This window comes from Pseudogymnoascus destructans, assembly GCF_001641265.1.
Source record: "Pseudogymnoascus destructans isolate 20631-21 unplaced genomic scaffold scaffold_7, whole genome shotgun sequence".
NCBI classification, from domain to species: domain Eukaryota; kingdom Fungi; phylum Ascomycota; class Leotiomycetes; order Thelebolales; family Thelebolaceae; genus Pseudogymnoascus; species Pseudogymnoascus destructans.
In genome coordinates this window covers 861,090-886,215 of record NW_020167526.1, presented here as the reverse complement: position 1 = coordinate 886,215, position 25,126 = coordinate 861,090, and the positions used below count along the sequence as shown (strand labels likewise).

The window sequence follows — 25,126 nt, the reverse complement described above, 5'->3', positions numbered from 1 at the left end:
CTTCACTCAATAGTCACACTACAATGCCTGGAGACTGTTGAGCCTGATTGAAGCTCCTCTCCATCTCAGGCTGGCGTAGTTGTCGGTGGCAAGTCGTCGTCGCTGGCGTTTAGCGAGCGTCGTTGATTTACAGTACATATCAAGGTACTCCCTCGTACAAATCTGATCTCACCGACGCAGTCCAACTACAACCGGGTTGTTATAACATTGATTTCATTATTATATCTGATTTACTTTTATATATAGACGCATATTGTTATATCAGAATTTAAACAACCCTCCTTGATCTTAACCCCAGTCATCCGTCGGAGTTAAGGTGGTTGCATCAGTAGCGTCGTCATTTTCGCATCCGCTTTAAATGTCCACCTGCAATATTCATTCGTTATCCAAAGTCCACCTGCAATATTCACTCGTTATCCAAAGTTGATATAATTTTTGTCAATAAACCAAGGAAATATCTCATAGAACAAACCGCAAGCACCAACTTTTCCGCCGGCCCTGGCTGCCAACCCAGCCATGGCAGACCATCTCTGTGTCCTCGTTCATGGGTACGCTTCTTCTACAAGCTGTGTAAAGGCAATTCTAACTCATAACCGCTGCAACAGCCTCTGGGGCAATCCCAACCATCTCAAAAACGTCGCCAAGGTGCTCCGTGAGAAATACAGCGAGGACGAGCTCCACATACTGGTCTCCAAGCGGAATAGCGGAAGCTTCACCTACGATGGCATTGAGCTTGGAGGGCAGCGTGTGTGTCAAGAGATTGAAGAGGAGCTGAAGCGGCTTTCGGAAAGCGGCCAGAGAGTCAAGAAGTTAAGCATGGTCGGATACTCCTTGGGCGGCCTCGTAGCGCGGTATACCGTTGGACTCTTGGAATCCCGAGGCCTCTTCGACGACATTGAAGCAATTGTAATTCCCAGAATCTTACAAATTTAGGACGTCGAGCATGCTAACTAAGCTGTCAGAACTTTACCACCATAGCAACACCCCACCTCGGGGTAAGATCTCCCAACCGGGCTGTGATAAGTCAGATCTTTAATGTGCTCGGGCCACAAATGCTGTCCATGTCCGGGACGCAACTATTCATGGTCGACAACTTCCGCGAGACTGGCCGGCCCATACTGGAGGTTATGGCGGATCCAAATTCCATCTTCATTACGGGACTGCGGAGGTTCAAAAGGCATTCCTTGTATGCAAATATTACCAACGATAGAACCGCACCGTTCTACACCACTGGAATCTCCAAAATCGATCCTTTCGTGGACCTGAGGGCCGTTGATGTGGGGTACCTTGATGGATACGAGGAGGTGATTCTGGATCCAACGCGGCCGTTTTCGCCCAAGGAAAACAAAATCCTAACATTTTATTCCAAACTCAAGCATGACGCATCCTTTTTCTTCGGCAACCTCCATATTTTCGCCCTCCTGACAATAGTCATCCCAATCGGCACGCTCGCGTTTCTCACCTACGCTGGCATCCAGACGGTACTGAGTAACAGCAGGATACGGCTGCATGAATCCGGCAAAGCTGGGATCGACCCTAGTAGCTACCGGACACCCTTCCTGCTGGACATCCGCGAGGCAGTCGAAGATGCATATGGGAACCTCAATAATGCTCAAACCCAACAGTACCTCTCCGCCACCCCTAGCACTGCTGGATCGTCAGAGGATGAGTCCGAGGCCAGCGGACGACCGTTAATGGGGAATGAAGCCGCAGAGAAGCCGTCTCGTTCGACCACAAAGGTTTCAACAGCAGGCAACCCGAGTACTGACGCATCGCCCAAAGAGATGCCGACTCTGGCCCTTGCCCCCGAGCAGTTTACTATCATCCGGAATCTGGATAGTGTGGGCTGGCGGAAGTATTTTGTGCATATTCACAAGCAGCGACATAGCCATGCTGCGATTATTGTACGAAGGGATAAGGAAGGCTTTAGTGAGGGATTTGTGGTGCTGCGGCATTGGCTGGATGAATTTCTTATGGAGTAGATATTGTAAAGGTTAGGTTTTATGCTGGCGCCGAATCGTGGCCGGTTATGCCGATTTCAGCGACTTGATTTGGAATTTGCATTTGATATTGCAACCTTGGAATTTGGATCTTGATAGCAGGCGTTGTAGATAAAGGACGGTCTCATATGTTTGGACGGGTGAGGGTGTTCTATTGCTACTCCTCCCAGGGGCGTTTAAACGAACTCACCAGGAGACGATCGAAACTGCGGGGGAGGCTGAGCAGATCTCACTGTATGTATCAATTCCCCGAACCCCGTATGCTATCTCTATCGGTGAAGTGGAGACATGGTGGACAGCCCCTGAATAGCTTAACTTATGCAGGCTGTATTATGCAAGTCAACGAGACACAGTCCTCAACACTGCCAAAAGCGAGGGGGATCTGCTTGCTTGGCGCCACAGAATGTTGGAGTGCAATTGCGGTAGGTCGAACTGATGATGAGATCTGTCGAGTACAACTTATATATAGTAGTCTGTACAGTACAGTCAACATTCACCATACCAATACCACGTGATATCACTCAAACGCGCGGCGGTGGTAGAGGCGTAAAAAGCTGGTCGAGCACATGTCATTGATGCTGACGATAAATTGTTGGTTGTTGCACTTGATTTGATTGGCAGGTTCATGTGAAACCCCCTAGCTCTCTCTCGACCTTTTTTGGCTCCTTAGTTTGGCCCATGGTCTAAGGCCGCCCTTGGCATCACGCTAAACCCTCTTGAGCTCCAAGCCCTGACCGCTAATGACCCCCAACTGTATATTCCCCTCCTATCCCTATCCCTCTCATTCGCTAGTTACCCTGTCAAGCTGTCCACGATCCCATATATTTCCCGTCACCTTTCCTCCCCCTCTGTGGAACAACTTGGGATTCACAAGGCATCATGGCGTCCGAAACCAAAAGCGCCAATGGCTCCGAGAGCGACTTTGAGTTTATAGAAACTCCAAAGGTTCATACACCAACCTTTGAGAAGTTCGAGGAATGCGGTGTCAAAACCACGGCTGTAAGTCTACCACACCAGGAGCTCTCCTGAAGCTTGGTTTGCAGAGCGTATTTGTTGAGCCATACTAACTGCAAAATTGTAGTATCCTGCGATCAAGAATGCCCCTCTCCCTGCTGACGGGCCTGGATCTGGAAGCTTTTCCAACATCGCCCTGTTCTCACTGCTGTTCATTGTGCCCGCATACACGGCCTGGAAAGTCGGTGGCGGTCTGAAGACGACGATTTTTTTCGGCCTTTTCACCTCGATCCCGCTCCTGATTTCCTTCTGGTACCTCAACTCGACCCTCGGCCCTCGCAAAAATGAGAAAGTGAGACTGCCGGGTCGCCCGATCGAGCACTACCTCACCTTCAAGAACGATGCCGATAAGCTCAAGTACCGTGGGAGGACAAAGATCCCCATTGAGACTTTCCACAACATGTACTTTGAGGGCGATGTCGAGTTCAACGGTGACTGCCTCGAGGTCCTCGAGTACCGTGCCGACTGGGCCAGCTTCACTTTCACCATCAGCCTGTTCAAGTTCATCTTCTTCCAGTTCGCACCGGAGGTCATTATGCACACTCGCTCGCAGGGTTCGTTTATGCGCTCCTACTTCTGTAATACTATATACTAATATTTTTCAGATGAGGAGCAAGTCAGAGATCACTATGACAGAGGCGATGATTTCTACGGATGGTTCCTTGGCCCACGTATGATTTACACCTCTGGCATTATTTCCGACATCACCAAGGAGGAGACCCTTGAGGAGCTCCAAGATAACAAGCTTGCCATCGTTTGCGAGAAGATTGACCTTCAAAAGGACGAGCGCATGCTTGATATTGGATGCGGCTGGGGAACTCTGGCCAAGTTTGCCAGTGTCAACTTTGGCGCTCAAGTAACTGGTATCACTCTTGGCCGTAACCAAACTGCTTGGGGAAACAACGGTCTTCGCAAGGCTGGTATCACCGAAGAGCAAAGCAGAATCCTCTGCATGGACTACCGCGATATCCCTGTTCCAGAGGGCAAGTACCACAAGATCACCTGTCTCGAGATGGCTGAGCACGTCGGTGTTCGCCACTTCAAGTCTTTCTTGAGACAAGTTAATGACATGCTTGATGACGATGGAGTTTTCTTCTTGCAAATTGCCGGACTTCGCAAGTCGTGGCAGTACGAGGATCTTATGTGGGGTCTCTTCATGAACAGATACGTCTTCCCAGGCGCTGATGCTTCTACCCCGCTTGGATTCTTCGTCGATAACCTCGAGGGCGCCGGCTTTGAAGTCAAGTCTGTCGACACCGTTGGTGTCCACTACTCCGCGACCCTGTGGAGATGGTACAGGAACTGGCTCGGAAACCGTTCCAAGGTTGAGGCCAAGTACGGCAGCAGATGGTTCAAGGTAAGTCATATTGCACTGTGTACAGAATAACAACTAATAAACCATTTAGATCTGGGAGTTCTTCCTTGCTTACTCCACCATCATCTCCCGTGATGGAGGTGCTACCTGCTACCAACTCACCCTGGTCAAGAACATCAACTCGACCCACCGTGTGGAGGGCATTTCGACCCAGTTTGCTCTCACTGCGGCTCTTGCCAAGGGCCGCGCAGACATTAAGGCCAATGCTGCTGCCAATGGTGTCAAGGCCTAAGTATGAAATGCCATCTAAATATTTTTATTGGCATGTATGATACGTATGATGCGACGACCACAAATAGCCCAAAAGTATGGGCGCAGTATTTGGACTATACTGTTTATGCCATCTAGATATAGCTAAAAGATGTCCAGCGATTTAGCATGAAGAGAAACATGGGTTTCATGATGGCAATCAAATAGAAGGAGGTATTGGGACACTTAAAAGGCGATGATCATTTAGCTACGTAAATGCGAGTCGGTGCCATGGACTGGTGGAAATGGAAAGTTATGAATTGGTTTAAAAATGATAATGTAAAACGACTCCAAATATATTTACCCCATTACATTGCGACCAACCTGTCCTGATAACAATTGATGCCCAAGAGTGCATAAACCGACTCCTCCAGGGCGGGGCAGTGGCTGGGTTGGCTAATTTGCGGCGGCGGAACTTGCCTCCGTCTTAGGAACCCAACTGGGTAACTATTGTCGTCAGCGACGTAGGCCGCCGCATCAAAACTTGTAGTTGGGACTCACATCTCAACCTTTTGTATCAGCTTTCGTTTTGTATCCCATTTTAGCATTTTTTCCTTCATATCGCAATGTTTTCGGGCTCCAACTCGTACCTGGGCGGAAATGCCGGCCGCCCTACTGGCCCGCCGCAGCAGCAGCAGTTCAACTCCTATAACCAGAATCAACAACCAAATAGCTTTCCTCAGCAACAGAATGCCCAAACGGGGGGGGTTTCGATGAACCCGCAGCCTACGGGCTTTCAACCTCAGCCGGCCGGTTTCCAGCAGCCTGCGCCGTTGCAATCCCATTACACTGGCTTCCCAGGCAGCCAGCCTCAATATGGCCAGCAAGACTTTGGAGCTCCGCCGATGCCAATGCAGCAACCTCAGCAGCAACAGCAGCAGCAACAGCAGCAGCCACAAGCACCAGTCCAGCCCCAGCCGACTGGGTTTAGCCAGATGGCAGCTTCCTTCCAAACGGGAGATTCGAAACCGAAGGGCAGAAGACAACCACAACCCAAGTCGACAAAGATACCGAGCATACGACTGTCATTCATTACCGCTAAAGACCAGGCGCAATTTGAAACTCTCTTCAAGTCTGCTGCGGGGGATGATCAGGCCCTCTCAGGAGATAAGTCTAGGGATATATTATTACGATCAAACTTAGACGGAGACTCTCTGTCCCAAATATGGTACGGATAGGTCTTGCTGTCAGATTGGCACCGGTTAACATCAACAGGACTCTTGCAGATACGACAAGATCAGGACACTTATTGTTCCCCGAATTCGCATTGGCCATGTATCTATGTAATTTAAAACTCATCGGCAAGCAGTTACCGCCGACGCTCCCAGAGCATATTAGAAATGAAGTTTCAAGCATGGTCGATCTCATAAACTTCGGCGTCGCGGACGATGCGCCTCAGCCAAGAACAAACGTTCCCGACTTTAATACTCGCACTTCAACTGCGTCCCCCCCTACGATCCAGCAGCCGCAACCAATGGCATCGAACTCCCAGCTACTTACAGCACAAATGACCGGATTTCAGCAGCCGCAACAAACTGGCTTCCAAGGAGGGTTCCAGCCGCAGCCAATTGGGTTTGGTGGTCAGCTGCAAAATAACTTTCAAAATGCGACCAACCCGCAGGCTACTGGCTACACTGGACCACGGCCACCAATGCCTCCTATGCCAACTGGGTATGGACCGGGCGGCGGTTTAATGCCTCCTGGTGGTGGGATGGGAGGCATGGTAGCGCCCCTCAACGCTCAGCCCACAGGAGTTCCCGGCCAGTGGGGATTGGTAAACGCCCCGGCTACGGGACTTCCCAACATCGATGCGCTACAAGCTCGCATGATGCCTCAGCAAGGCCGCGAGCAAGGCAACTTCACTACCGCTGGCTTGTCTGGAAATGCTGTTATTCCATGGGCTGTGACCAAGGATGAGAAGACGAGATATGACTCTCTTTTCAAGGCCTGGGACGGTTTGGGCAAGGGCTTCATTGGTGGCGATGTAGCTATTGAAGTCTTTGGACAGAGTGGCCTCCCTAAGCCTGATCTCGAAAGAGTTTGGACGCTGGCAGATAACGGCAACAAGGGTCGCTTGAACATGGATGAATTTGCAGTTGCTATGCATTTAATCTACAGAAAGCTCAATGGGTACCCACTTCCAGCTCAGCTACCAGCCGAGCTTGTACCACCTTCGACCAGAAACTTCAACGATTCTATTGGCACTGTGAAGTCTCTACTTCAGCAGGAGTCTGCGTATAGAAAGGATTCTGGCGCCAACCTGCTTCCCCAGAAGACTGGCGTCAGCTACTTGAAGAACCACTCGTTCCGCGGCGACTCGAACCAACTTAGGAACAATCGTAAAGATGCGACCGTGTTCAAGAACAACGATGACGATGTTGGATATAAATCAAGCGCTCGTAGACGCTTAGGCACTGGATCACCACGCCCTGAATCACCGTCTTCGACTACAAGCGAAGACCTTACCTTGGATCAGCTGAAGAAGAAAATCCGCGAGAAGCAAGTGGTTCTTGACGCCCTCGACTTCAAGGATGAGAATGCCGCCGAGGAGGATGACGTTCTTGACAGACGTGATCGCCGAGAAGCGGATGAACTTTACAGGCGCATCCGCCGTGTTCAAGAGGACATTGACAGCCATCCAGATGCAGCACTCCGAAATGTGGACTCAGGGGCTGAACGCCGCGCCCTGAAGCGTCAATTACAGACCTTGACAGATAGTCTGCCTGATATTGCAAGCCAAGTCCGCCGCACAGAGCGCACCATCGCCGAAGCGAAGCTGGAGCTCTTCCGCCTTAAGGATGCCAAGGCACACCCAAGCAGTGCATCAAGCATCGTTGGAACTGGGCCAGGTGGCATCGTGACCGAATCAGATAGACTCAAGGCACGAGCTAAGGCCATGATGCAACAGCGTTCTGCGGCCCTTACCGGAAAGAAGATCGAGACTGTTGACGATGACCTCGCAGCTCCCAAACGCCTGGAAGAAGAGAACATTAGAATCAAGACAGAACGTGAGAACAACGAGAGAATGGTCAAGGATGTCGAGGATAGCGTTCGTGAGTTTGCGCAAGGTCTTGAGGATGGCTTGAAAGAAGGATCTCAAAGTTCGTCGAGCGAGCATGAGAAGCGCAGATGGGAGGATGGACTTGGTGTTGAGGACGAAGTCAAGGATTTCATCTTTGATTTGCAGAGGTCGACTAGAAGTTCCAGGGTCCGCAATGAAGATCGTTCTACCAGCAGGGGCTCAGTGGAAGATAGACGCGATCGCGACACGTCTGCATCCCGTTTCCGGGCCAGTGCATCTCCAGTGCCGACAAATTCCCGCCAGAGCACCTCCCCCGCACCTAGTGGTGGTGGTGGCTCGTACGCCTCTTACAAGACCCCTGAAGAAAGAGCTGCCTTCATTAAGCAGCAGGCTGAGCAGCGCATGGCTGAGCGCCTGGCTGCCCTGGGAATCAAGGCTCCTTCCAAGTCTGGCGAGAGCGCTCAACAGAGGATGGAGCGCGAGAAGAACGAACGGGCAGCCAAACTTCGCCAAGCAGAAGAGGAAGATGCGAAGCGCGAGAATGAAAGACAGTCGAGAATTGCTCAGGAGGAGGGTCGTCCTGCACCAGCAGCTGCCTCTCCAGAGGTTGCTAAGAAGCCACCCCCACCTCCAACGAGGAAGGCTGCTAAGGGTGATGTGGAAACTCCAAGAAAGGTTGAGGAGGATAGAGTTCATCAAGAACATGAGGCTCAGCAGATAGCAACTAAGGAAATGGAGTAAGTCTCATCGACGCTAATAATGGAAACATACTGACTTGATAGGGATGATGCACTGCGCCAGGAACGCGAGATTGCCCAGGAGCGTGAGGCCACCGAGGCCCGCTTGAAAGCCCTCGAGGAGCAAGTCAAGGCTGGGAAGATCAAGAAGGAAGAGGAGAGGCGCAGAAGGAAGGCTGCGCAAGTTGAGGCGAAGGAGAAGGAAGCAAAGCTTGCCGCCCAGCGTGCTGAGATTGAATCTGCTCGCCAACGAGAGATTGAGCTTCAGCGTCAACTCGAGGCCATTGATGACGAGAGTTCGTCAGACGAGGAGGGTCCCCAGGACATCACTTCCCAGGCAGCAACTCCTCCAAGAGCCGCCGAGAAGCAAGTATCCCCGCCACCGCCATCGCCTCCTATTATCACGGCAACCTCTCCCCCAGCAGCTGCGGCCAGCACCTCGAACATCAGCTCCCCACAAGCAGGTACCGCCACCCGCAACCCCTTCTTCAAGAACTTGGGCCAGCCAACAGTTCCAGGAGCAGGCGTGCCTGTCACATCGCCACTCGTCACATCGCCTCCTGCACAGGACACTAACCCATTCCACCGCCTTCCTCAGCAACAAGCTGCCGCCAAGGCTCCCGAGCCTGTCCAACCCAACCCAACTGGTGCAAGACCTTCCCGCGTCCGCCCAGAAGAAGATGAGTGGTCCGTGGTCGGTTCAGACCGCGAGGACTCATCCGACGAGGAAGAAGGGCCTGGTGCCGGAAACGCCCGCCAGCTGGCCTCGATGCTGTTCGGGACCATGGCACCACCCCGCCCCCTTTCTGCTGCTGACGATACACACGCTTTCTCCCCGGTTAGCCCAGGCATGACGTCGCCAACGGCCGAGTCTCCTGCCCCCAGTGGCGCTCCACCTCCGCCTCCACCACCGCCACCAATGCCTGGCATGGGCGCGCCACCAAGTGCACCGCCGCCTGGTATGGGCGCTCCTGGCGCACCACCGCCGCCACCACCACCTCCTCCAGGAGCCGGGCCACCCCCGCCTCCGATGCCTCCTGCAGGCGGACCGCCAGCTGGGGGTAGACCCAGTGCCCTACTTGGCGAGATCCAGAGCGGTCGCACGTTGAGGAAGACGCAGACGAAGGATAAGAGTACCGCTGCGGTTGCGGGTAGGGTTTTGGATTAGTTTGTAAAGAGATAGTGGACGTGTTGGAATTTGGATGAGGCTCGATGACGTCGAGTAGAGTGTATGGTACATAGCACCCCGGGGTTTATTCTAGCAACCCTTTACCTTTATAATCACGCAAATTTCTCTCGTGGGTGGCCTTTTGTGAATAGTCATGTATTAAATTTGTTATGGATCCCGCGGCACCCGTATCTCCACCTGATAACCCCCCCCCAAAAGCCCACCAGCCCACCAAAAAAATATCAAGGAGATAATGAACAGAGTGGGACTCGAACCCACGCCACTTTCGTGACCAGGAAACTATGTGATGTATATCACATGTATTAAGGTATAACCTTAACCTGGCGCCATAACCATCTCGGCCATCTGTCCGGGTTGTTTGTTTCTGGTATGGTGTAATTTTGGAATATTTGTTGCCGAAAAGTTCGAGATTTAAAATATCATAATATCATAATGTGGAAAAAATTATGATTGTGAATTAATTGCGAATTATGGATTTTTTGATTATCTAGCTTAGATAATATAATATATTCAACGGGTTATCGCTATAAATACACAAGCCATCTAGAGCTTAGTTATACAGCCTACAGGTGAGGCGTGGCTTGACCTGGACAATATTACAGTCTGCCGTTCATATCGTACAATGTCCCTGCTACTCGTACACACGGTATAATGCCCTATCCGTAGCCCGTAGCCCTTCTAGAAGCAGATATATATCACCTGCGAAGGCGGTTACATCACAGCAAGCTTTATTAGGCCGCATCCTCCCCCCCGACCGGTCAGTATCTGCGGCCGTGGTATTACCTATCACATCCAATGAGCTCCAGCTGGCTCTATTATTTCCATAACACTGCCTACTCAGGCCGCAGGCTCAAAGTCAAATCGGCAATCACGGTTGCTTGGGTTTCGCTAGGGCAGCCTGCAGCTGACTCTCGAGTTGGAGAATTTCATCTGAATATGTGTGAGTTTGTCACTCTGCACCGGTCTTGGCTTGGTCCATACTTTGTCGCTCCGACTTGATCTCGTCCTTTTCCAACTTCACCCAGAAGTAGTACGATAGTTGGTATGTGAATGTTGCCAGGAGGAGGACCTTTGCGATTGGGTGGGCGAATGTTTTGTAGAAGTTAACCTGTTCGGGTCGGGGAATTAGCTTTCATCAACAAGAAAGAGGACTCGGAATAGCTGCATACGTGACCGGATACGGGCTTGAGGGCGTCGCCGGCGGGTGGTGGTGAGGAAGCAAATGCGCGACGGAAAGAGGTGACGGAGCGGCGGCTGTTGGTTTGTCGTAGAGCACGAAGTGATACGCTCAAAGGTGATGCCATCTCGATTGAAAGAAGGGGTCTATATGAAATTCCGACTCTGCAGACGACTTCTTGTTAAAGTGTTGTTGGGCACAGATTATTTATGACAATGTGCAATGGAGGCGGTTCCCCATAATTTTGCACCTCGGCTTCTCCCGCTAGAGCTAGAGTTACTATAGCTTAGTGGAAGCTACTTTGGTCATGTATGTACGTACATGTCGTGCGACCTGGGGGACACCGTTTCTAAATCCAGCCATTTCTCAACTCCAACGACAATCCATCTCCAACAATTATTCCAATTAACTCAAGATAAACTTACAATCTCATATTCGAATAGAATACGATCATATCAACTTCGGAAACCCGCCGAGATCGCCCCAAGTAACACACGGCCAAAATGGTATGTAAGACACACGGGCCGAGTAGATATAATGCTGATCTTCCCTCCAGGCGCAAACACCACAGCAACGGAAGAGCAACCAGAAGTTCGCCAAAGAGAACAGGGCCAAAATGGGGAAGCCAGAGGGCACATTGAAGAAGAAACAGCAAACCTTTAAGTCGCCGGTGTCTCCAACCTGGCTTGGTTCGTCAAATCACTATATCCCGATTGCTCTTCACCTGCTAATCCGTCCGCTTTCTAGTCCTTTTAGCATTCGTGGTGTTCGGTGGTCTGATATTCGAGTTAATTTCGAGGGTATTCTTCAGATAAATGAGGCGGATCAAGGCGGTGGTGAAATCGATACGAGGGGTAAGCGCAACGTGGCTATATCCAACAAAATGCGCGACCCAAACTTCAAGCTACACAGTGTACCAAACATTATATCTCAGGCTCAATTTAACATAAGAATTGAAGATTGATGCTCCCTAACTTCCATAAAGGTGCACACAACATGCCCCGCGCCATATATAAGCTCTCTACTAAGCACCGAGTCCCATCCTCTTGCTGTGCCCACCATGCTTCAACCGGATACCAGCCTCAAACTGCCTTTCAAGTTCGCTCTGTACTCGTTCAATATCATTACCAGCCCCCCCACTGGACCGGGCCGGTTTTGCACTTCCAGCAGCACCAGCATTCTTCCCAGCTCCAAGTAACCTGAGAAACTTAGATTTCCGTGCGGCGTCACCAGATAAAGCATCCGGGTTCCACTGCTCAGCGCTCGCCGTGACTGGCCCGTCCGTTACTGACTTTTCTGACTTCTTGGTGTCTACATTCTTCTTTTTTGACTTGTGACTCTTATCTTCTGGTTTAGGCGCCGTTTTCTTCGACGGCAGCACGGCTGCAGCTTCTGGTGCCGCCTTGGCCGAAGCTTCTTTCTCATTCCGTAACTTCCTCAACCTCTTCCTCTCTTTCTTAGCCGCATCCTCGTCTACCTGCCCAGTCTGTTCGTTGTCCTCTCCGGCATTGCTTGGTTTTGCTGCGTCACCGTCGGAATCCATAGCCTTTTTCGACTTCTTAGACTTCTTTGCTTTCTTAGAATCCTTATCCTTATCCTTATCCTCATCCTCCTGCTCGGCCCCAGAATGCTTTCGTTTCTTGGATTTGCTCGGCGCCTCTGTCTCGACCGTAGCCTCAGCCTTGCATGCCTCAGCCTTGGCAAGTTTTCTCTCAGCCTTCGCAGCGGCCTTTATACTTTCAGCATCTTCGACCTGCTCCGTTGAAGTCTCGGTCTCCTTTTGCTTCTTAAGAGCTTGCAGGGAATCCCAGTAAGCATATTGACAGGCATGTGGTGTGAATCAATTCAATACCTTTTTTCTCCCGTTTGGCCGCCTTGTCCTTTTTTCTTTGCGACTTGGTGATGGATGGACTGGCGAGCAGCTCGGGGCTGTCTTCTTTCGAAGGAGCCATATTCAATCGAAGCGGTTACCGCTAGACTCTGCGCTGGAAGGTGAGGGGATCTTTGGTATTGGAGAGAGCGATTGAGGTTCTTAAGGGAACCGGGGTGCTTGTCAAATTTCAGGTCTGGAGAACAACGTTATCGATAAGACAATCTTGACTTGACCTGTCAGATTCGAGTCACGTGCGTCTTTATTATGTCACACAAAATAATTTATATTCAATCGAACTCTTTAGATGCCTAATGAGTATAAGGTTTATATATAATAAGTAGCCTTATAGTATTGGTTGTCAAGTGACGTAGGTTCGGCTGGTAAAACAATACCCCAGGTCAAGACCATATGCGCTCGAAATCCAATAAACGTTATGTTTTCTCAGCATCGGCCTCGATACCCCCTGCCTCAGGCTCCTTGGCCTTGACTTTCTTCCTCTTCTTCTTTACCGTAGTAACCTCAGCAGACCCATCCGCTTGCTCCGCTTTCTTCTTCGAGGGAACCTTCCCAGTCGCTTCATCACCAACAGCCTTAACCTTTTTCTTGGTCTTCTTCTTAACCACAGTCCCTTCTGGAGGAACACCCTGAGCAGCCTGGATACGCTCATTTGCACGTTGCATTTCCAGCCTCAACTTCTCAATCTCTTGCATTGCTTTGGCCATTTCTTCTTCCTCTTTCTGATCGTGGTGATGCTCGTACTCTGCCGATCCTCCGCTGACGTTATCGTCACCTTCAAGAACAAACTCTCCTATGTTACTTGAGTCTACAAGAAGAGGCGACCTCTTTGGCTTTGTTCGAGCACGTGGTTGCCCTTCTAAACTGGCCTCCGAATCATCGTTCCTCGGGGTTGAGCTGCCACTAGCAGCGAGTGTCTCATCCGCTGAAACCTGGATGCGTTGGCGAGGTTTGACAGCCGCCCGCTTTTTGGGTTTCTGCTCTGGAGCAACAGATGGCATGTTTCCCAGGTCGAGTTGCATGATTGGTATAGAGTCAATGTCGAGGTCATTCCCGTTGCCATTTCGGATGATCGTGTCGAAGGGGGTAGATGTAGAAGATTCCGAACTGATGCCAGCAATATAAAATGGGTCATCTTTATTTCTTTCCAGTCTCTCGGCCCTCCTGCGAGCAACAATGTCAGGATCCAAGTATGTGTCTTCCGTATCGCGCTGATACGACTGAGGCTTCTCCTCGGGGGTTTCTGCGAGGCGGTTGATTGCGGGATCCGCCATTGATAAACTTAAAGTTGATGGTCTCTGATGATAATACTCTTGGAATTCGTCCTCATCAGTTCTCTCGTACGCTCCTGAGTCAGCTCCTCTGAGGAGCTCATTTAAATTGGCAGTGATAGGTTGATCAAGGTTAAGATTGGCCGGCATAGGTACATTGCTTTGAGCGCCTGGGGCAATGGAGTGGAGATCAAGGCCCGCAAATAGTGACGGTATTGCCTGGGTTAACAACAAAGGTGCGTCGTACTGATCCGTGGTTGAAGATGCCTCTTGACCAGCAGAAGCCTCTGCAGCTAGCCGTAGGAGCTCTACAAATTCCGTGGTTCTTTCCTGCACCTCCAGATTCGGGTGCAACGCCAATGGCTCCATAGTATGTAGTATGCGAGCCATCAGAAGTGACAGCATGGTTTTCCTCTCAGCGGACCACTCCATAGATTCGTTCCCTGACAAATGGGCAAACACCTTTGGTATGGCTTGTAACGTCATCGCGAGCACCTCGGGATCTGACTGTGGTTTTGTAAAATGCAGGAGACCAACCAGCACGTCTTCTGGATAGGATAGATATGGAGCGTACTCTCCCACAACCCACGTCACGGGCCGTAAGATTCCTCTCTTTTCGGCAATTTGGGGCACTGCCCCGTGCAAACCATCCACTATTATGGACTCCGCAGCTCTCGTAGCGCTGGCACGTATTGCCTTAACCTTGACGGCAACGTTTCGTAACTCATTTCCTATATTTTCAGCCACATCTGACTCTCCAGAGTCGTTGGCGAGAGTATGCGAGTCGGCAGCAGAAGTTGGGATGTGCCTGGGCGCGTTGCGGGCGAGTTGAATCAGGATATCAATATACCACTCAAAATCAACAAGATTGTTGTAATTGCTGCTTGAGCACATCTTTAGAATCCTCAGAATAACATCATTCCTGTAGTCGTCCGGAAGATTATATGTAGCGGCGTTCCGATTCGACCTCATATTTACCCCTGGGTTTTCTTCGTCAGAATCGAATGCAGCTGGACTGGGTGAACCGCTATCCTGGGAATCCGTCGAGGTTACGCTCCGTAATTGGCGCATTAATCGACCAACAATAGACATGAGGTTATCGCTGCTGACCATGCCCACAACTAGATCTAGTGCTCGCAGTCTGATGGACATATCTGGACTGTCTATGCAGTCCATTATAACATCTTCTTGCTGTGATACGAGATATGGGTGAGTCAATACAATCTGGTTGAAGGCTAACAGTGCAACGTATTTCACTGAATATTGTTAGGGCCGGCTCGTATTCATGGAAGGGTCGGTACTTACAGTTAGGGTCGCCTTCAACCATTATCATACCACGAAGTTTGGTGACACATAAAGTAGCAATCTCATCTTCGCTTTCATTGTCCGTCCCTCCCAATATCCCACCTTGAATAATGCCATTGATGCATTCATACAAGAGCGACATTGCAGGTGTAGTCCGGATGATCGATGTCAGAGGGGGTAACAGTTTTTTAACAAGGCGAGGCTCTAAAGGAGTCATCGTCGCAAACTAGTCAAGTCAGTGTTGTTTCCCAATAAAGGCTCATGACGACTGACAAGTTTGATTAATTTGATTGCCATCCAATTATTTCCTCCATCGACCAGCAGTTCAAACAACCTTGGGGCTAAAGGCAGGAAATCCTGAGGACGCCGCCATCCAAGCTCACAGATTACATTGACAATGGCTGCAGTAACACTGGAGTCTTCGTTGTCGTCCATTAGACGTTCTTTGATTCTGGGCCACGCCGGCCGTAGCGTTTCGGGGTAAACCAGGGCCAGGCGATATATAGTAACGATTGTCTTTTTCCGAACCGTTGGGCTGGAGTGTGTCAAACGAGGAAGTAAATCGGATAGCACGGACATGGCTAAAGATGAGGTGATAATGTGAGGTAAAGTTATAATTGGGAGAGACATTGTCGTTAGAGATGCGGAGACGATGTCCTTGCAATGGTGTCAGTATAGTTCTCAGCTCATAAGATGGACGATATGAACCTTCTTCAACAAATTTGTCGCCAACATCAAGACTTCTGTATCAGGGCGGAAACTTTGGACGGCTCCGAGGTAGCCAACCCTTTTTTGTATATATTTGGCGGAGGACATGACTTCGAGCACATGGAAGGAAGCCCAGGACATATCATGTCCGAACATTTCGAGATAGACAAGCTTCAGCAAAGCTGTCGCCTTGACATCTAATGGGGCTGTCAGCATGGCTGTACAGTAGGCACAGAATATCCACTAACCCATGTCCTGCCCACGGATTTCTGCTCGACATTCTTTGAGGCTGTTTTGTATGTATGCCTTCTCGTTGCCCTTGTGGTTCCGCAATCCTCTTATGAGGTCATAGAGGGATTTTTCAAACCTGGGGCGCGTCAGTAAAGATCTCGGCAGCCTTCATATATGAGTGGAGAGGACGTACATCTTGAGGCTCTGTCGCAGGGTGCTCCCTCCCCATCCATGAGAGCTGTTCAAGCGCCCCGATATCAACGAATGGGACGGGGCGGGGATAGAGTGCCACGGATTTCTATATTAGCCTTCCCAAGGCAACCCCTAAAAGTAGAATATGGTAAGGAAGTGTCGCCGAAGTGCTAGGCCATTTGTTGTCTTAATACACCGTAGCAGCACATTATCAGCGTCTCGAAGATGTTGCCCCACCAAACGAGACAGGCTTGGGTGCATCATGGTCGAAGAACGCGGCCCCTACCTTGGTGGACCGTGCACCCTTTCTGTGGTTCACTACTCCGTATGTACTATCAACCTCACCTCATACGGTTGTGCCTCATCAGTCGGATACAAGCTGTCGCATCTCCTGGAATTATATTTCAACGGATAGCTCTACAAAAAGAAGATGTCTTCGTCAATTCTCCAACAACCTGCCCACCTGCCGCCCTCGGTAGCTCTGCAATTGTCCCAACAAGCTCCTGTGCTACTCTCGACGACCCCATCGTCGATCGCTCCATACTCTCTTTCGTCCGTATATGCTGCGCCAGAAACCCCAGAACTATGGACAACGTACGAAAACCTCATGCTATCATGCCTCCGCACTGGCGACAAGCAGTCGGCCCGCGTATGCTTGGACAGGCTGTTGAGCAGGTTTGGGGGAAGCAATGAGAGGCTCATGGCATTACAAGGACTATACCAGGAAGCAACAGCGGAGAATGATGCCGAGCTGCAAAGGGTTTTGACGGAATACGATGCTATACTCAAGAGTGACCCGGGCAATATGGTTTGTTTTCCTGCATACCTCATTACAGGAGATGTAGCTGACTTCTCTACAGCCTGTTTCAAAACGGCGCATAGCTCTCCTGAAGTCGAAAGGAAAACAAGCAGAGGCCATTTCAGCCCTTGCTCAATTTCTCGACTGTTCTCCAACTGATGCGGAAGCGTGGGCCGAAATCAGCGACTTATATGCTTCCCAAGGACTCTATCAGCAGAGCATCTTTGCTTTGGAGGAGGTCTTGTTAATAACACCGAACGCTTGGAATGTAAGGATATTATAAACCGCTGTACAAATCTATTGGCTAACCATTGAAAGATACACGCGAGACTTGGAGAGCTCCTGTTTACCAGCGCCGGGACCGATGGAAGTACAGGGAAGGACAATACCACTGAAAAGTACCTCTTCGAATCTGTACGAAGGTTTTCAAGAAGTATTGAGCTGTGCGATGACTATCTCAGGGGGTTTTACGGCCTGAAGCTTGTATGTTGGCCATTTATAAATAGTGTCCACGCGAAAACTAACCTTTGACAGGCAACTTCTCGTGCATTGCTTACCTTGTCGGAAGGATCGAATAAGTTCAAGGCTGATTCGACACCGAGCGTCAAAACTATACAGAGCCTTAACCTGCTTGCAACTGCCAAACTTACGGAAATTGTGCGCCGGAGCGTCGCACGAGAAGCTGGTTGGGAGGGATATGACGCAGCAGAGCTTATCGCAGCACGAGAACTACTTGACCGAGACGCAGTCAAAACCATCCGTTAGTTCGGTGCGGTGACGCGGGCAAGGAATATCCACGCAAGGTACGGAACTGACTGATGAGCGCTGTATTCTGAAGACCCGGGTGTAGGGCTGACGATCGCGTCTCGATCCGAAAATCGAGACAATCTGGTCAGACCATGATGGCGATGGTGGGCCCAATTGGCACAACTGCAATTGTCGTGGCGTTAGTCTCTGATGACATTGTGCCAAGAAGCGAATTTTGTTTAGCTGTTATAGTACGTGGCATGTCTGATCGCGCCGGAAGTACTTTTGGGCGTTGGGGCCTGATAGGACCAAAAAAGAAGATGTGGCTTTCCTTCCATGCAGGATCGCGGAAGGCTTGGGCATCAACCTTGATCTTGGGCGGCAGTTTTTTGTTCGGTGAGCCTCGTCGACTGTTTTAACCTGGTTCCAAGGCAGTGGATTGGGGAATGGATCTGATCCCCAGCGCTTTCTCCGACAATTAATCCCTGTTGCCTTGGAGTGCGTGGCCTTGGGCTGTTGCGCAAATTGCCCAACGCACTGAATACCGTGTAGATCCCTTGGTGAGATCCACTGGGCTCCCATATTGAGTCACATCCAGGTGTTGCCAGATGTTCTTGTGGGCTGTTTTTGGGATTGACAGCAAATTTTCATCACTGTGGCCGGGCAATCCTGGTGGAGCTTGGGCGTTGGCATCTGTATATTAGACAAAGAACGGCCACGAAATAAAATGTCAATAACTCTTCAGACCTTCCCCACAGTATTTGTACCAGAAGTGTATAAGTGTTTTCCACAATCCACAAGGCTTTTGTGACATTTTGGGTTGTTCCTCAACCACAAACCACAAGGCGAAGCGAATCTCTCAGAACCAATATGTTCGTGACCTTCAGGAATCTTTTCAGAAAACCATATTCATTCCCCAAGAAAAGGCCATAGGAGCCTTACATTTATCCCTACAAATACCGGACTGCCTGGCCCACTCGAACGGAGGACTTTATACACAAAAACACTCCACCCCATAGGACGGACACTGCTGGATCTTTTCTCTCTCTCTCTCTCTCTCTCTCTCAACAGCATCGCATATCCTGCGAGTATTTTTTTTTGGCAGTTCCACAATCCACAACAGGGACAGGGCTTCGCCACATATCCTGGAGGCTGCCCAAAGACCAGAGGAGACAAAAACAGAACCACCTTTTGGAGTCACCCGTTACACTGATTACTTTATTGTTTTGGAAACCCTTGGAGACCACAGACCAAAGATACCTTCTTCGCTACATTTTTAAACTGATCGCGAGGTGGTCAAGTACAGCATACTTTTATATATCTACCTTGATAGACCATCAACCCACGAAAAAGGTTTGTCTTAATTCGAAAACAATCCTAGCTGTCTGCAGGCAGTATTCCAACGTCTGACTCCCGCCCGAGCCATTTGTTTGATGACTGACGGGAAGGCCGATGTTAAAACAAGTGTTTGCCGGGAATCCACTGCGTTTCTTTTCGATTTCGCCGTCTTCGGGCTGTTTTTTGGGTTGTAGGACCATCGTGCCTTGCCAACGGCGTCTCGATTGCCATCCATCACCCACATCGAAACCCCTCACTAACCATGATCGCATCTCAGTTCAGATATCGTCCTGACACACTTTTACCCCGTCAACCATCTCCAAAGCAACGCCGTTACGAAGTAGTCGTCATCGCAAATACCAATCACTCACAATCGATCGCATGTACCTTGTTGACGTCTCGGCCCCACATCCCCACGAGTACCACCAAACAACCAAAGTAAACAAAACAACACACCAAACTCTGCGCCGATTACCTGCTGTTTCGCCGTTTTACTCGCGCGACAAGTATTTGGCGGTCAAGATCCAGCCAGTGTTGGCGCCTTACATATCGACCGCGAAAAAATCCACATTCCAGCCGTAGCCTGTTGCAGCCGACCTTTACCTGCGTGTCAACGTCAGGGATTATAAACACAAAAAGGATATCTCCGTCTCGACTCTCCCCCAAGGAGACGGTCGCGACCTGGAGATATACCCTACACCGAATTACAAATGCCGCCGTAAGTCATACATTCCTTTTCCTTTTAATAAGACAGTGCACTTTCACCGCTCCGAGACCCCACAATGCCCACTAACGAACGTCGCTGCGCAGAGCCGTAAAAGTCGATCTCGACAACCACTCCCCGTCGAATAGCTCTTCTCGATCTTCCTTCACGGGAGGAAGCTCAACAGGTACTGGAGTCCATGTCTTAAATACCGTCATAAACCACGAAGATTCTGACCCTCTAGACGATACATGGGATCCAATATACCCCGAAGACCCCGAGCCGTCGGAGCCTGCTTCCCGTTCCAGACAGCAGCCGATATACAGGAACTCGAGCCAACCCGCTCCCTCGATCCGTAGAGGCTCCTCTCGAAGGCAGACATCGTCGTCTGACCACAGCTCTCGCCACCAGCAACCACGCTCGCATCGGCCAAGGCCGAACCCGCCATCGAGTGTGGCGTCCATAGAGGACTACCCGGGCTATGGCCGAGGCTTCCCATCGCAACATCCTCAATATGGCGGCAGGGCGCCGCCGCCCCCGGCAGGATATCCGCAAAGCTTTGCCTCCGGCTACACTGTAGGTGCGCCGCCACCACCTTTCCCTGGAGCGGCTGGGCCGGTAGTGCCGTTCGGGCCTCCTCCTAGCTCGCACGGGTACCCCCAGAACCCCTTCTCACCCGCCGCCGGGGTTGGCCAGCAAGGCTACTATCCGCCAGGGCAGCACTATCCTCCCGGCCAGCAGCCACTTGGCGGCTTTGGTGGGCATGAAATGATGCCATACGGGCAAGCGCCACCATATGGCGGCTACCCCCAATACGGGGTGCCGCATCAAGGCCAAGGAACATCGGGAAGCCAATCGCCTTATTATCACTATTCTCAGCCGGTCCCGCCTCCCCACGAGTCGCCTGCGCCAACTCCAGCCCCGGCACCTGCGCCGGCGACTCCAGCACCACCTCCCGCGCCTGTTGCCGACCCCGAAGTGGAGAAGAAGTTGGCTGAACTTCAAAAGGCACTTCAAGAATCGCGAAAACTTTTCAACGACAAGGTGGCGGCAGAGCAAAAGGCGAAGGATGACGCCGAACATACTGCCGCCACAAATAAGAGGGTCGCCGAAGAAGTTGCCAAGATGAAGGCAACGATGGAAGCAGCGGCGCGAGCCAAGGAAGTTGCTGACGCGAAAGCCAAGTTTGATGCTGAGGTTGCCGCCGTGCAGAAGGCAAAGGACGACGAGAAGAAGGCAAAAGCTGAAGCCGAGGCGAAGAAGAAGTACGAAGCAGATTTGAAGGCCAAATTTGAGGAGGAGATCAAGGTGGCCAAAGCTGAAGCAGACGCCGCGAAGGCTTTAGCTGCCCCGCCGAAGGAGGTGAAAAAGAAGCCGATCAAGTTCAAGGATGCTGTTGGCCGCAAGTTCAGTTTTCCGTATCATCTTTGCCAAACATGGGCAGTAAGTTTTTTTGGTCCCTTGGCGTGAATTATGTACTAACAGAAATAGGGAATGGAAGATCTCATTCGACAAGCATTCCTTCACGTGGAAGTCATTGGCCCTCACGTCCAGGAAGGCCATTATGACCTGATTGGACCTAATGGCGAGATCATTCTTCCCCAAGTATGGGAAACGATGATTGAACCTGACTGGGCAATTACGATGCACATGTGGCCTATGCCAGAGCCTCCAAAGCCGGAGCCTGGCCCACCGCCCGTGCCAGTTCCCCAAGCTCATGGGAAACGACACTCGCAGAAGGCGGCGCCTAGGGGCCGAGACAGGGGTCCACCACCACCACCACCACCACCCCCAGCTGGCGGTTGGCCTGATTCAGGTCCTGGAGGAATGCCTGCGGTCATGGTGATAGATGACAATGTTCCGAAGAAGAAGAAGACAGAGAAGTCATCTTGGGGTCTATTTGGAGGAGGTGGAAGCAAACCTGCGAAGGGTGGGAAGGGAAGGTGAGTAACAAGCGTAAATGATCTGATGCGGCAATTTCTAACGGAAAATAGGGCAAAGAAGGGTTGAGAATAATGCTTTTTGGCAAAATATTAGCCACGTTTGAAGAAACTAAGGGGCGGGGGCCGTCATGGACGACGGCTCTACGCAGTCACGGTCTGGTAGAGCACAGGCGACTCAGAACTGCGCCAGCCAAGTTGAGATCGCAAGTTCTGGTCACGACGCTCCAAGAGGTAGACCTGGAGCATTTATGTCTCGCCGACACGTGGGGGGAGGGGAAGAATATGTAGCAAATTTACGACTTTATTTATCGATGTAGCATTTGGGATATATGGAGTTGTTATACCCTTGTTGGAGGATTTAGATTCGATGACTATTTATACGACCTGTTATTATATGAGAATGATGTGAATTAATATACGAGATGTGAGAAGTTTGCATCAGTGAGAGCGAATGTTGGAATTTGGAATTTGTATGTACAGTATTATAGGTTTTCGGACCGACCCCCAACGCCATTTGTATGCAGCACACTCATTATCGTTGCCTTCTTCTGTTGCAGCCTTTCATCCCAGCCATTCATCAAGTTACAATTCGAAGCCGCTACTTCTGCCTTGGGCTGTCCAGCAACAACTTTGCCCTCTTCTCAAATGCCTCAATCATAACCTCTGCCAGTTTTGGAGCAACCGCTTTACTCAGAGATCCATACAATGGGTTTGAGAATTGAAATTCGATCGCCAGGTTCACCTCTGTGAGAACGCGAGAGACTCCAGACGTAGCGGGTTGTCCTAAAAGCGGCTTCACCGTCCACCTCGTTGATAACCGCTTGAAGATGTTATTGGGTATAGCAGGAGACTCTATTCTCGAAAGGCGACCAAGTGAATGCTGTTTTGAAACGGCGGGCACAGCATCACCCCCGAGGGCCTCGACAATGGTGTCTGAGACGCAATTGAGCTTGCTTGTGAATGTCTCCTCAAACCCTCCCCACCCAACTTTCAAGTCTGCTTGCTCGGGCCATCTCTTCCCCTTGGTATCTGGTTCTGACCATTTTGTGACTCGGGATTCTTGACAATAAGGTATGAAGCTTGAATAGAGGTCCACGTCGGCGATCAGGGTATATAAACTTGACGATTCGTACGGGAGAATTCGAGTTTCCTTCAGAGTAATGAGTTCGGAGCCTGGAAGGGTGAGAAAGCTTCGTCGAATTGGCGCAACTGGGCGAAAGTTCTGGGGTCTGACAGAGGAAATGCGGCGCATAACTCGAAGTGGAATCGGACACGCCATGGTGGAAGGTAAAAAAAAGAGAGTTATTGATCGCTTCAAAAAACAATTTTCATTATGCTAGGTATTCCGCCCCAGGTAATGTACACATGAAGTCGCAGACAAAAAACATTGCGATATTTGGAAGCTAGATAAACTCACCAGCCAGCTAACTGATCCCTGTCCATTTCCTTCCCGAAACTCGCTTACATAATGAGCCGCACCTTAAATACGACAAAAAAGTTTTTGTGTTCTTGACAAAAACCTTCTTCCATAATACTCTCAACAAACCCAAATCTCCAACGACAAACAGCCCTAGTTTCTCCCGAAGTTTCAGGAGCGACTACTGCTTTTTGAGATGGGTGCGGACATGGAGATTCCGGTGGACACTGCGATTGTGCCAGTTGCACAGGATCAGAGTGAGCAGGCTCAGCCTATTGGCGGGGACGTCCCCGCACATCTGTCTCATGACCCTCAGCACAATATGAAACGAACTGACCCTTTCCAGTTTGGATCGCGGTTACTCAAAGAGAAGGATAACGTATTTGAATTTAACGCGTGGGACCATGTGGAAACAGATGATGCCTACAAGGAGTATTCTGAAGTACAATATGCGAAGCAGCGTGAAGCTCCGGTTTCTGATTTTGACAAGAGTGAGTTTCCATCTTTTCTTATGCGCACCACTTTCATGATGATTCAAAATGCATAGTTCATCTGAGGTCTACGGATCCCTGAATGATACAAACATAGCAACGTCTTTCGCTCCTATCTGATATAAAGTCAAAAGCATTACTTTTTTGATCACACAATTCTCAAGAATCTCCGCTAATGCTTCTTCAGACAGATTTAACTCCGATCCCGCTAAGTGGTGGAACCAGTTTTATAAAAACAACACGTCTAATTTCTTCAAAGACCGCAAGTGGCTTCGTCAGGAGTTCCCCGTGCTTGCCGAAGTCACGCTCGCAGACTACGGTCCCTGCACGCTCCTTGAGGTCGGTGCCGGTGCTGGCAACACCGCCTTTCCTATTATTGCAAATAATCAAAATCCAAACCTTAAAATCCATGCCTGCGATTTCTCCAAGATAGCCGTCAAAGTGATGCGTGAGAATGATGCCTATAATACGAGTCAAATCCAGGCCGACGTCTGGGATGCCGCGGCGCGAGAACTCCCGCCGGGACTCGCCGAGGGCTCTGTAGATGTCGTCCTGATGATATTCATATTCTCCGCTCTCTCGCCGACGCAATGGCGTCAGGCTGTGTCGAACATCTATCGCGTGCTGAAGCCAGGCGGCGAGGTGCTATTCCGGGACTACGGCCGCGGAGACCTGGCCCAGGTCCGCTTCAAGAAGGGACGGTACATGGAGGAGAACTTTTATGTTCGTGGGGATGGCACGAGGGTTTACTTTTTTGAGAAGGACGAGCTGGAAGAGATTTGGTCGGGCGAGGGTGTGTCTGCTGGCGGCGATGCGCCTGCTGCCCCGAGATTTGAGATTGTCAGCTTGGGCGTGGATCGCAGACTGCTTGTCAATCGCGCCAAGCAGCTCAAGATGTATCGATGCTGGATGCAGGGGCGGTTTCGCAAGGCCGCAGACACCACAAGCAGTTCGGAGGTCGTCAGTTGAACGAAGCTACGATCGTGTGATGAAATAAAAAGCACGTCCGGCTCCTATGCCGTATAAAGAATGCTCAGAACAACATGGCGATAACAAATGTACCTACAACAGGACTTGGGTATGGCTGGATTGGACAATAGCCCTTCTCCCCCGGGTCGAAGCTTAACTCTTGTGTGAAGGTTTTACCTCTTGAGAAATTGTCGAGGCTTCCGAAGGGCTGAGATTCTGTGAGGCAATTATGCCTCCTGAGTGACTGATGCCAAGGAGACTGATGTTCTAGATAGTCTCGAGCAGATGAGTGTATATGGGAAAGATAATTAAATAAAGGTCCATATATAAGAATGCAGATCGTCACATTACGACTCGAAAT

The 25,126-nt window shown here is 50.4% G+C and overlaps 11 protein-coding genes and 1 non-coding gene across 12 annotated transcripts; 7 read left to right on the top strand and 5 right to left on the bottom strand.

Annotated features, from left to right (window-relative positions):
* Positions 1–516: 516 nt before the first annotated feature.
* On the top strand, positions 517–1,982 carry VC83_02984 (uncharacterized protein; the record flags this gene model as incomplete). Its single annotated transcript, XM_024466633.1, has 3 exons — positions 517–548; positions 606–906; positions 963–1,982. 3 exons carry the CDS (start codon positions 517–519, stop codon positions 1,980–1,982), a joined length of 1,353 nt encoding a protein of 450 aa, XP_024325556.1.
* An 810-nt stretch (positions 1,983–2,792) lies between these two features.
* Positions 2,793–4,958, top strand: MT2 (Sphingolipid C9-methyltransferase 2). The gene is made up of 4 exons (XM_024466632.1): positions 2,793–2,999; positions 3,082–3,568; positions 3,620–4,371; positions 4,421–4,958. The coding sequence occupies exons 1-4, from the start codon at positions 2,880–2,882 to the stop codon at positions 4,619–4,621; spliced, it is 1,560 nt and encodes a 519-aa protein (XP_024325552.1). The 5' UTR covers positions 2,793–2,879; the 3' UTR covers positions 4,622–4,958.
* A 28-nt stretch (positions 4,959–4,986) lies between these two features.
* PAN1 (actin organization and endocytosis protein) lies at positions 4,987–9,342 on the top strand. Its single transcript, XM_024466631.1, has 2 exons — positions 4,987–5,806; positions 5,854–9,342. The coding sequence occupies exons 1-2, from the start codon at positions 5,205–5,207 to the stop codon at positions 8,399–8,401; spliced, it is 3,150 nt and encodes a 1,049-aa protein (XP_024325551.1). The 5' UTR covers positions 4,987–5,204; the 3' UTR covers positions 8,402–9,342.
* Positions 9,343–9,819: 477 nt separating this feature from the next.
* On the bottom strand, positions 9,820–9,938 carry VC83_02981 (the record flags this gene model as incomplete). The annotated part of the gene is made up of 1 exon: positions 9,820–9,938. It is a non-coding gene; the product is annotated as a tRNA-Leu (tRNA).
* Positions 9,939–10,099: 161 nt separating this feature from the next.
* VC83_02980 (uncharacterized protein) lies at positions 10,100–10,958 on the bottom strand. Its single transcript, XM_024466630.1, has 3 exons — positions 10,756–10,958; positions 10,568–10,694; positions 10,100–10,516 (listed from the first exon to the last, which is right to left on the bottom strand). The coding sequence occupies exons 1-3, from the start codon at positions 10,888–10,890 to the stop codon at positions 10,455–10,457; spliced, it is 324 nt and encodes a 107-aa protein (XP_024325553.1). The 5' UTR covers positions 10,891–10,958; the 3' UTR covers positions 10,100–10,454.
* A 145-nt stretch (positions 10,959–11,103) lies between these two features.
* VC83_02979 (uncharacterized protein) lies at positions 11,104–11,727 on the top strand (the record flags this gene model as incomplete). Its single annotated transcript, XM_024466629.1, has 2 exons — positions 11,104–11,269; positions 11,320–11,727. The coding sequence occupies exons 1-2, from the start codon at positions 11,267–11,269 to the stop codon at positions 11,725–11,727; spliced, it is 411 nt and encodes a 136-aa protein (XP_024325306.1). The 5' UTR covers positions 11,104–11,266.
* Positions 11,728–11,787: 60 nt separating this feature from the next.
* Positions 11,788–12,715, bottom strand: VC83_02978 (uncharacterized protein; the record flags this gene model as incomplete). Its single annotated transcript, XM_024466628.1, has 2 exons — positions 11,788–12,557; positions 12,616–12,715. 2 exons carry the CDS (start codon positions 12,713–12,715, stop codon positions 11,788–11,790), a joined length of 870 nt encoding a protein of 289 aa, XP_024325307.1.
* A 352-nt stretch (positions 12,716–13,067) lies between these two features.
* APL5 (AP-3 complex subunit delta) lies at positions 13,068–16,622 on the bottom strand (the record flags this gene model as incomplete). The annotated part of the gene is made up of 6 exons (XM_024466627.1): positions 13,068–15,178; positions 15,228–15,453; positions 15,501–15,884; positions 15,936–16,132; positions 16,184–16,302; positions 16,555–16,622. 6 exons carry the CDS (start codon positions 16,620–16,622, stop codon positions 13,068–13,070), a joined length of 3,105 nt encoding a protein of 1,034 aa, XP_024325308.1.
* Positions 16,623–16,716: 94 nt separating this feature from the next.
* On the top strand, positions 16,717–18,658 carry VC83_02976 (uncharacterized protein). The gene is made up of 4 exons (XM_024466626.1): positions 16,717–17,166; positions 17,219–17,425; positions 17,476–17,640; positions 17,692–18,658. The coding sequence occupies exons 1-4, from the start codon at positions 16,789–16,791 to the stop codon at positions 17,920–17,922; spliced, it is 981 nt and encodes a 326-aa protein (XP_024325309.1). The 5' UTR covers positions 16,717–16,788; the 3' UTR covers positions 17,923–18,658.
* On the top strand, positions 18,650–23,410 carry VC83_02975 (uncharacterized protein). Its single transcript, XM_024466625.1, has 6 exons — positions 18,650–19,257; positions 19,520–19,960; positions 20,053–20,132; positions 20,190–21,388; positions 21,437–21,888; positions 21,940–23,410. Exons 2-6 carry the CDS (start codon positions 19,953–19,955, stop codon positions 21,953–21,955), a joined length of 1,755 nt encoding a protein of 584 aa, XP_024325310.1. The 5' UTR covers positions 18,650–19,257; positions 19,520–19,952; the 3' UTR covers positions 21,956–23,410.
* On the bottom strand, positions 22,487–23,167 carry VC83_02974 (uncharacterized protein; the record flags this gene model as incomplete). The annotated part of the gene is made up of 1 exon (XM_024466624.1): positions 22,487–23,167. The coding sequence occupies one exon, from the start codon at positions 23,165–23,167 to the stop codon at positions 22,487–22,489; it is 681 nt and encodes a 226-aa protein (XP_024325311.1).
* On the top strand, positions 23,411–25,070 carry VC83_02973 (uncharacterized protein). Its single transcript, XM_024466623.1, has 2 exons — positions 23,411–23,796; positions 23,984–25,070. The coding sequence occupies exons 1-2, from the start codon at positions 23,502–23,504 to the stop codon at positions 24,763–24,765; spliced, it is 1,077 nt and encodes a 358-aa protein (XP_024325312.1). The 5' UTR covers positions 23,411–23,501; the 3' UTR covers positions 24,766–25,070.
* Positions 25,071–25,126: the final 56 nt, after the last annotated feature.

What these genes read in the sequence shown, in the direction of transcription:
- MT2 (XM_024466632.1), top strand. Translation starts at nt 2,880, where the DNA reads ATGGCGTCCGAAACCAAAAGCGCCAATGGCTCCGAGAGCGACTTTGAG. An exon ending in GCGGTGTCAAAACCACGGCT is followed by an intron (nt 3,000 to 3,081) that starts GTAAGTCTACCA and finishes GCAAAATTGTAG; the next exon opens with TATCCTGCGATCAAGAATGC. An exon ending in ACGGCAGCAGATGGTTCAAG is followed by an intron (nt 4,372 to 4,420) that starts GTAAGTCATATT and finishes TAAACCATTTAG; the next exon opens with ATCTGGGAGTTCTTCCTTGC.
- PAN1 (XM_024466631.1), top strand. Translation starts at nt 5,205, where the DNA reads ATGTTTTCGGGCTCCAACTCGTACCTGGGCGGAAATGCCGGCCGCCCT. An exon ending in GACTCTCTGTCCCAAATATG is followed by an intron (nt 5,807 to 5,853) that starts GTACGGATAGGT and finishes TAACATCAACAG; the next exon opens with GACTCTTGCAGATACGACAA.
- VC83_02980 (XM_024466630.1), bottom strand. Translation starts at nt 10,890, where the DNA reads ATGGCATCACCTTTGAGCGTATCACTTCGTGCTCTACGACAAACCAAC. An exon ending in TCAAGCCCGTATCCGGTCAC is followed by an intron (nt 10,695 to 10,755) that starts GTATGCAGCTAT and finishes CGACCCGAACAG; the next exon opens with GTTAACTTCTACAAAACATT. An exon ending in GATCAAGTCGGAGCGACAAA is followed by an intron (nt 10,517 to 10,567) that starts GTATGGACCAAG and finishes ACACATATTCAG; the next exon opens with ATGAAATTCTCCAACTCGAG.
- VC83_02976 (XM_024466626.1), top strand. Translation starts at nt 16,789, where the DNA reads ATGTCTTCGTCAATTCTCCAACAACCTGCCCACCTGCCGCCCTCGGTA. An exon ending in AGAGTGACCCGGGCAATATG is followed by an intron (nt 17,167 to 17,218) that starts GTTTGTTTTCCT and finishes ACTTCTCTACAG; the next exon opens with CCTGTTTCAAAACGGCGCAT. An exon ending in TAACACCGAACGCTTGGAAT is followed by an intron (nt 17,426 to 17,475) that starts GTAAGGATATTA and finishes AACCATTGAAAG; the next exon opens with ATACACGCGAGACTTGGAGA.
- VC83_02975 (XM_024466625.1), top strand. An exon ending in CACGGGAGGAAGCTCAACAG is followed by an intron (nt 20,133 to 20,189) that starts GTACTGGAGTCC and finishes CTGACCCTCTAG; the next exon opens with ACGATACATGGGATCCAATA. An exon ending in ATCTTTGCCAAACATGGGCA is followed by an intron (nt 21,389 to 21,436) that starts GTAAGTTTTTTT and finishes TAACAGAAATAG; the next exon opens with GGAATGGAAGATCTCATTCG.
- VC83_02973 (XM_024466623.1), top strand. Translation starts at nt 23,502, where the DNA reads ATGGGTGCGGACATGGAGATTCCGGTGGACACTGCGATTGTGCCAGTT. An exon ending in GGTTTCTGATTTTGACAAGA is followed by an intron (nt 23,797 to 23,983) that starts GTGAGTTTCCAT and finishes ATGCTTCTTCAG; the next exon opens with ACAGATTTAACTCCGATCCC.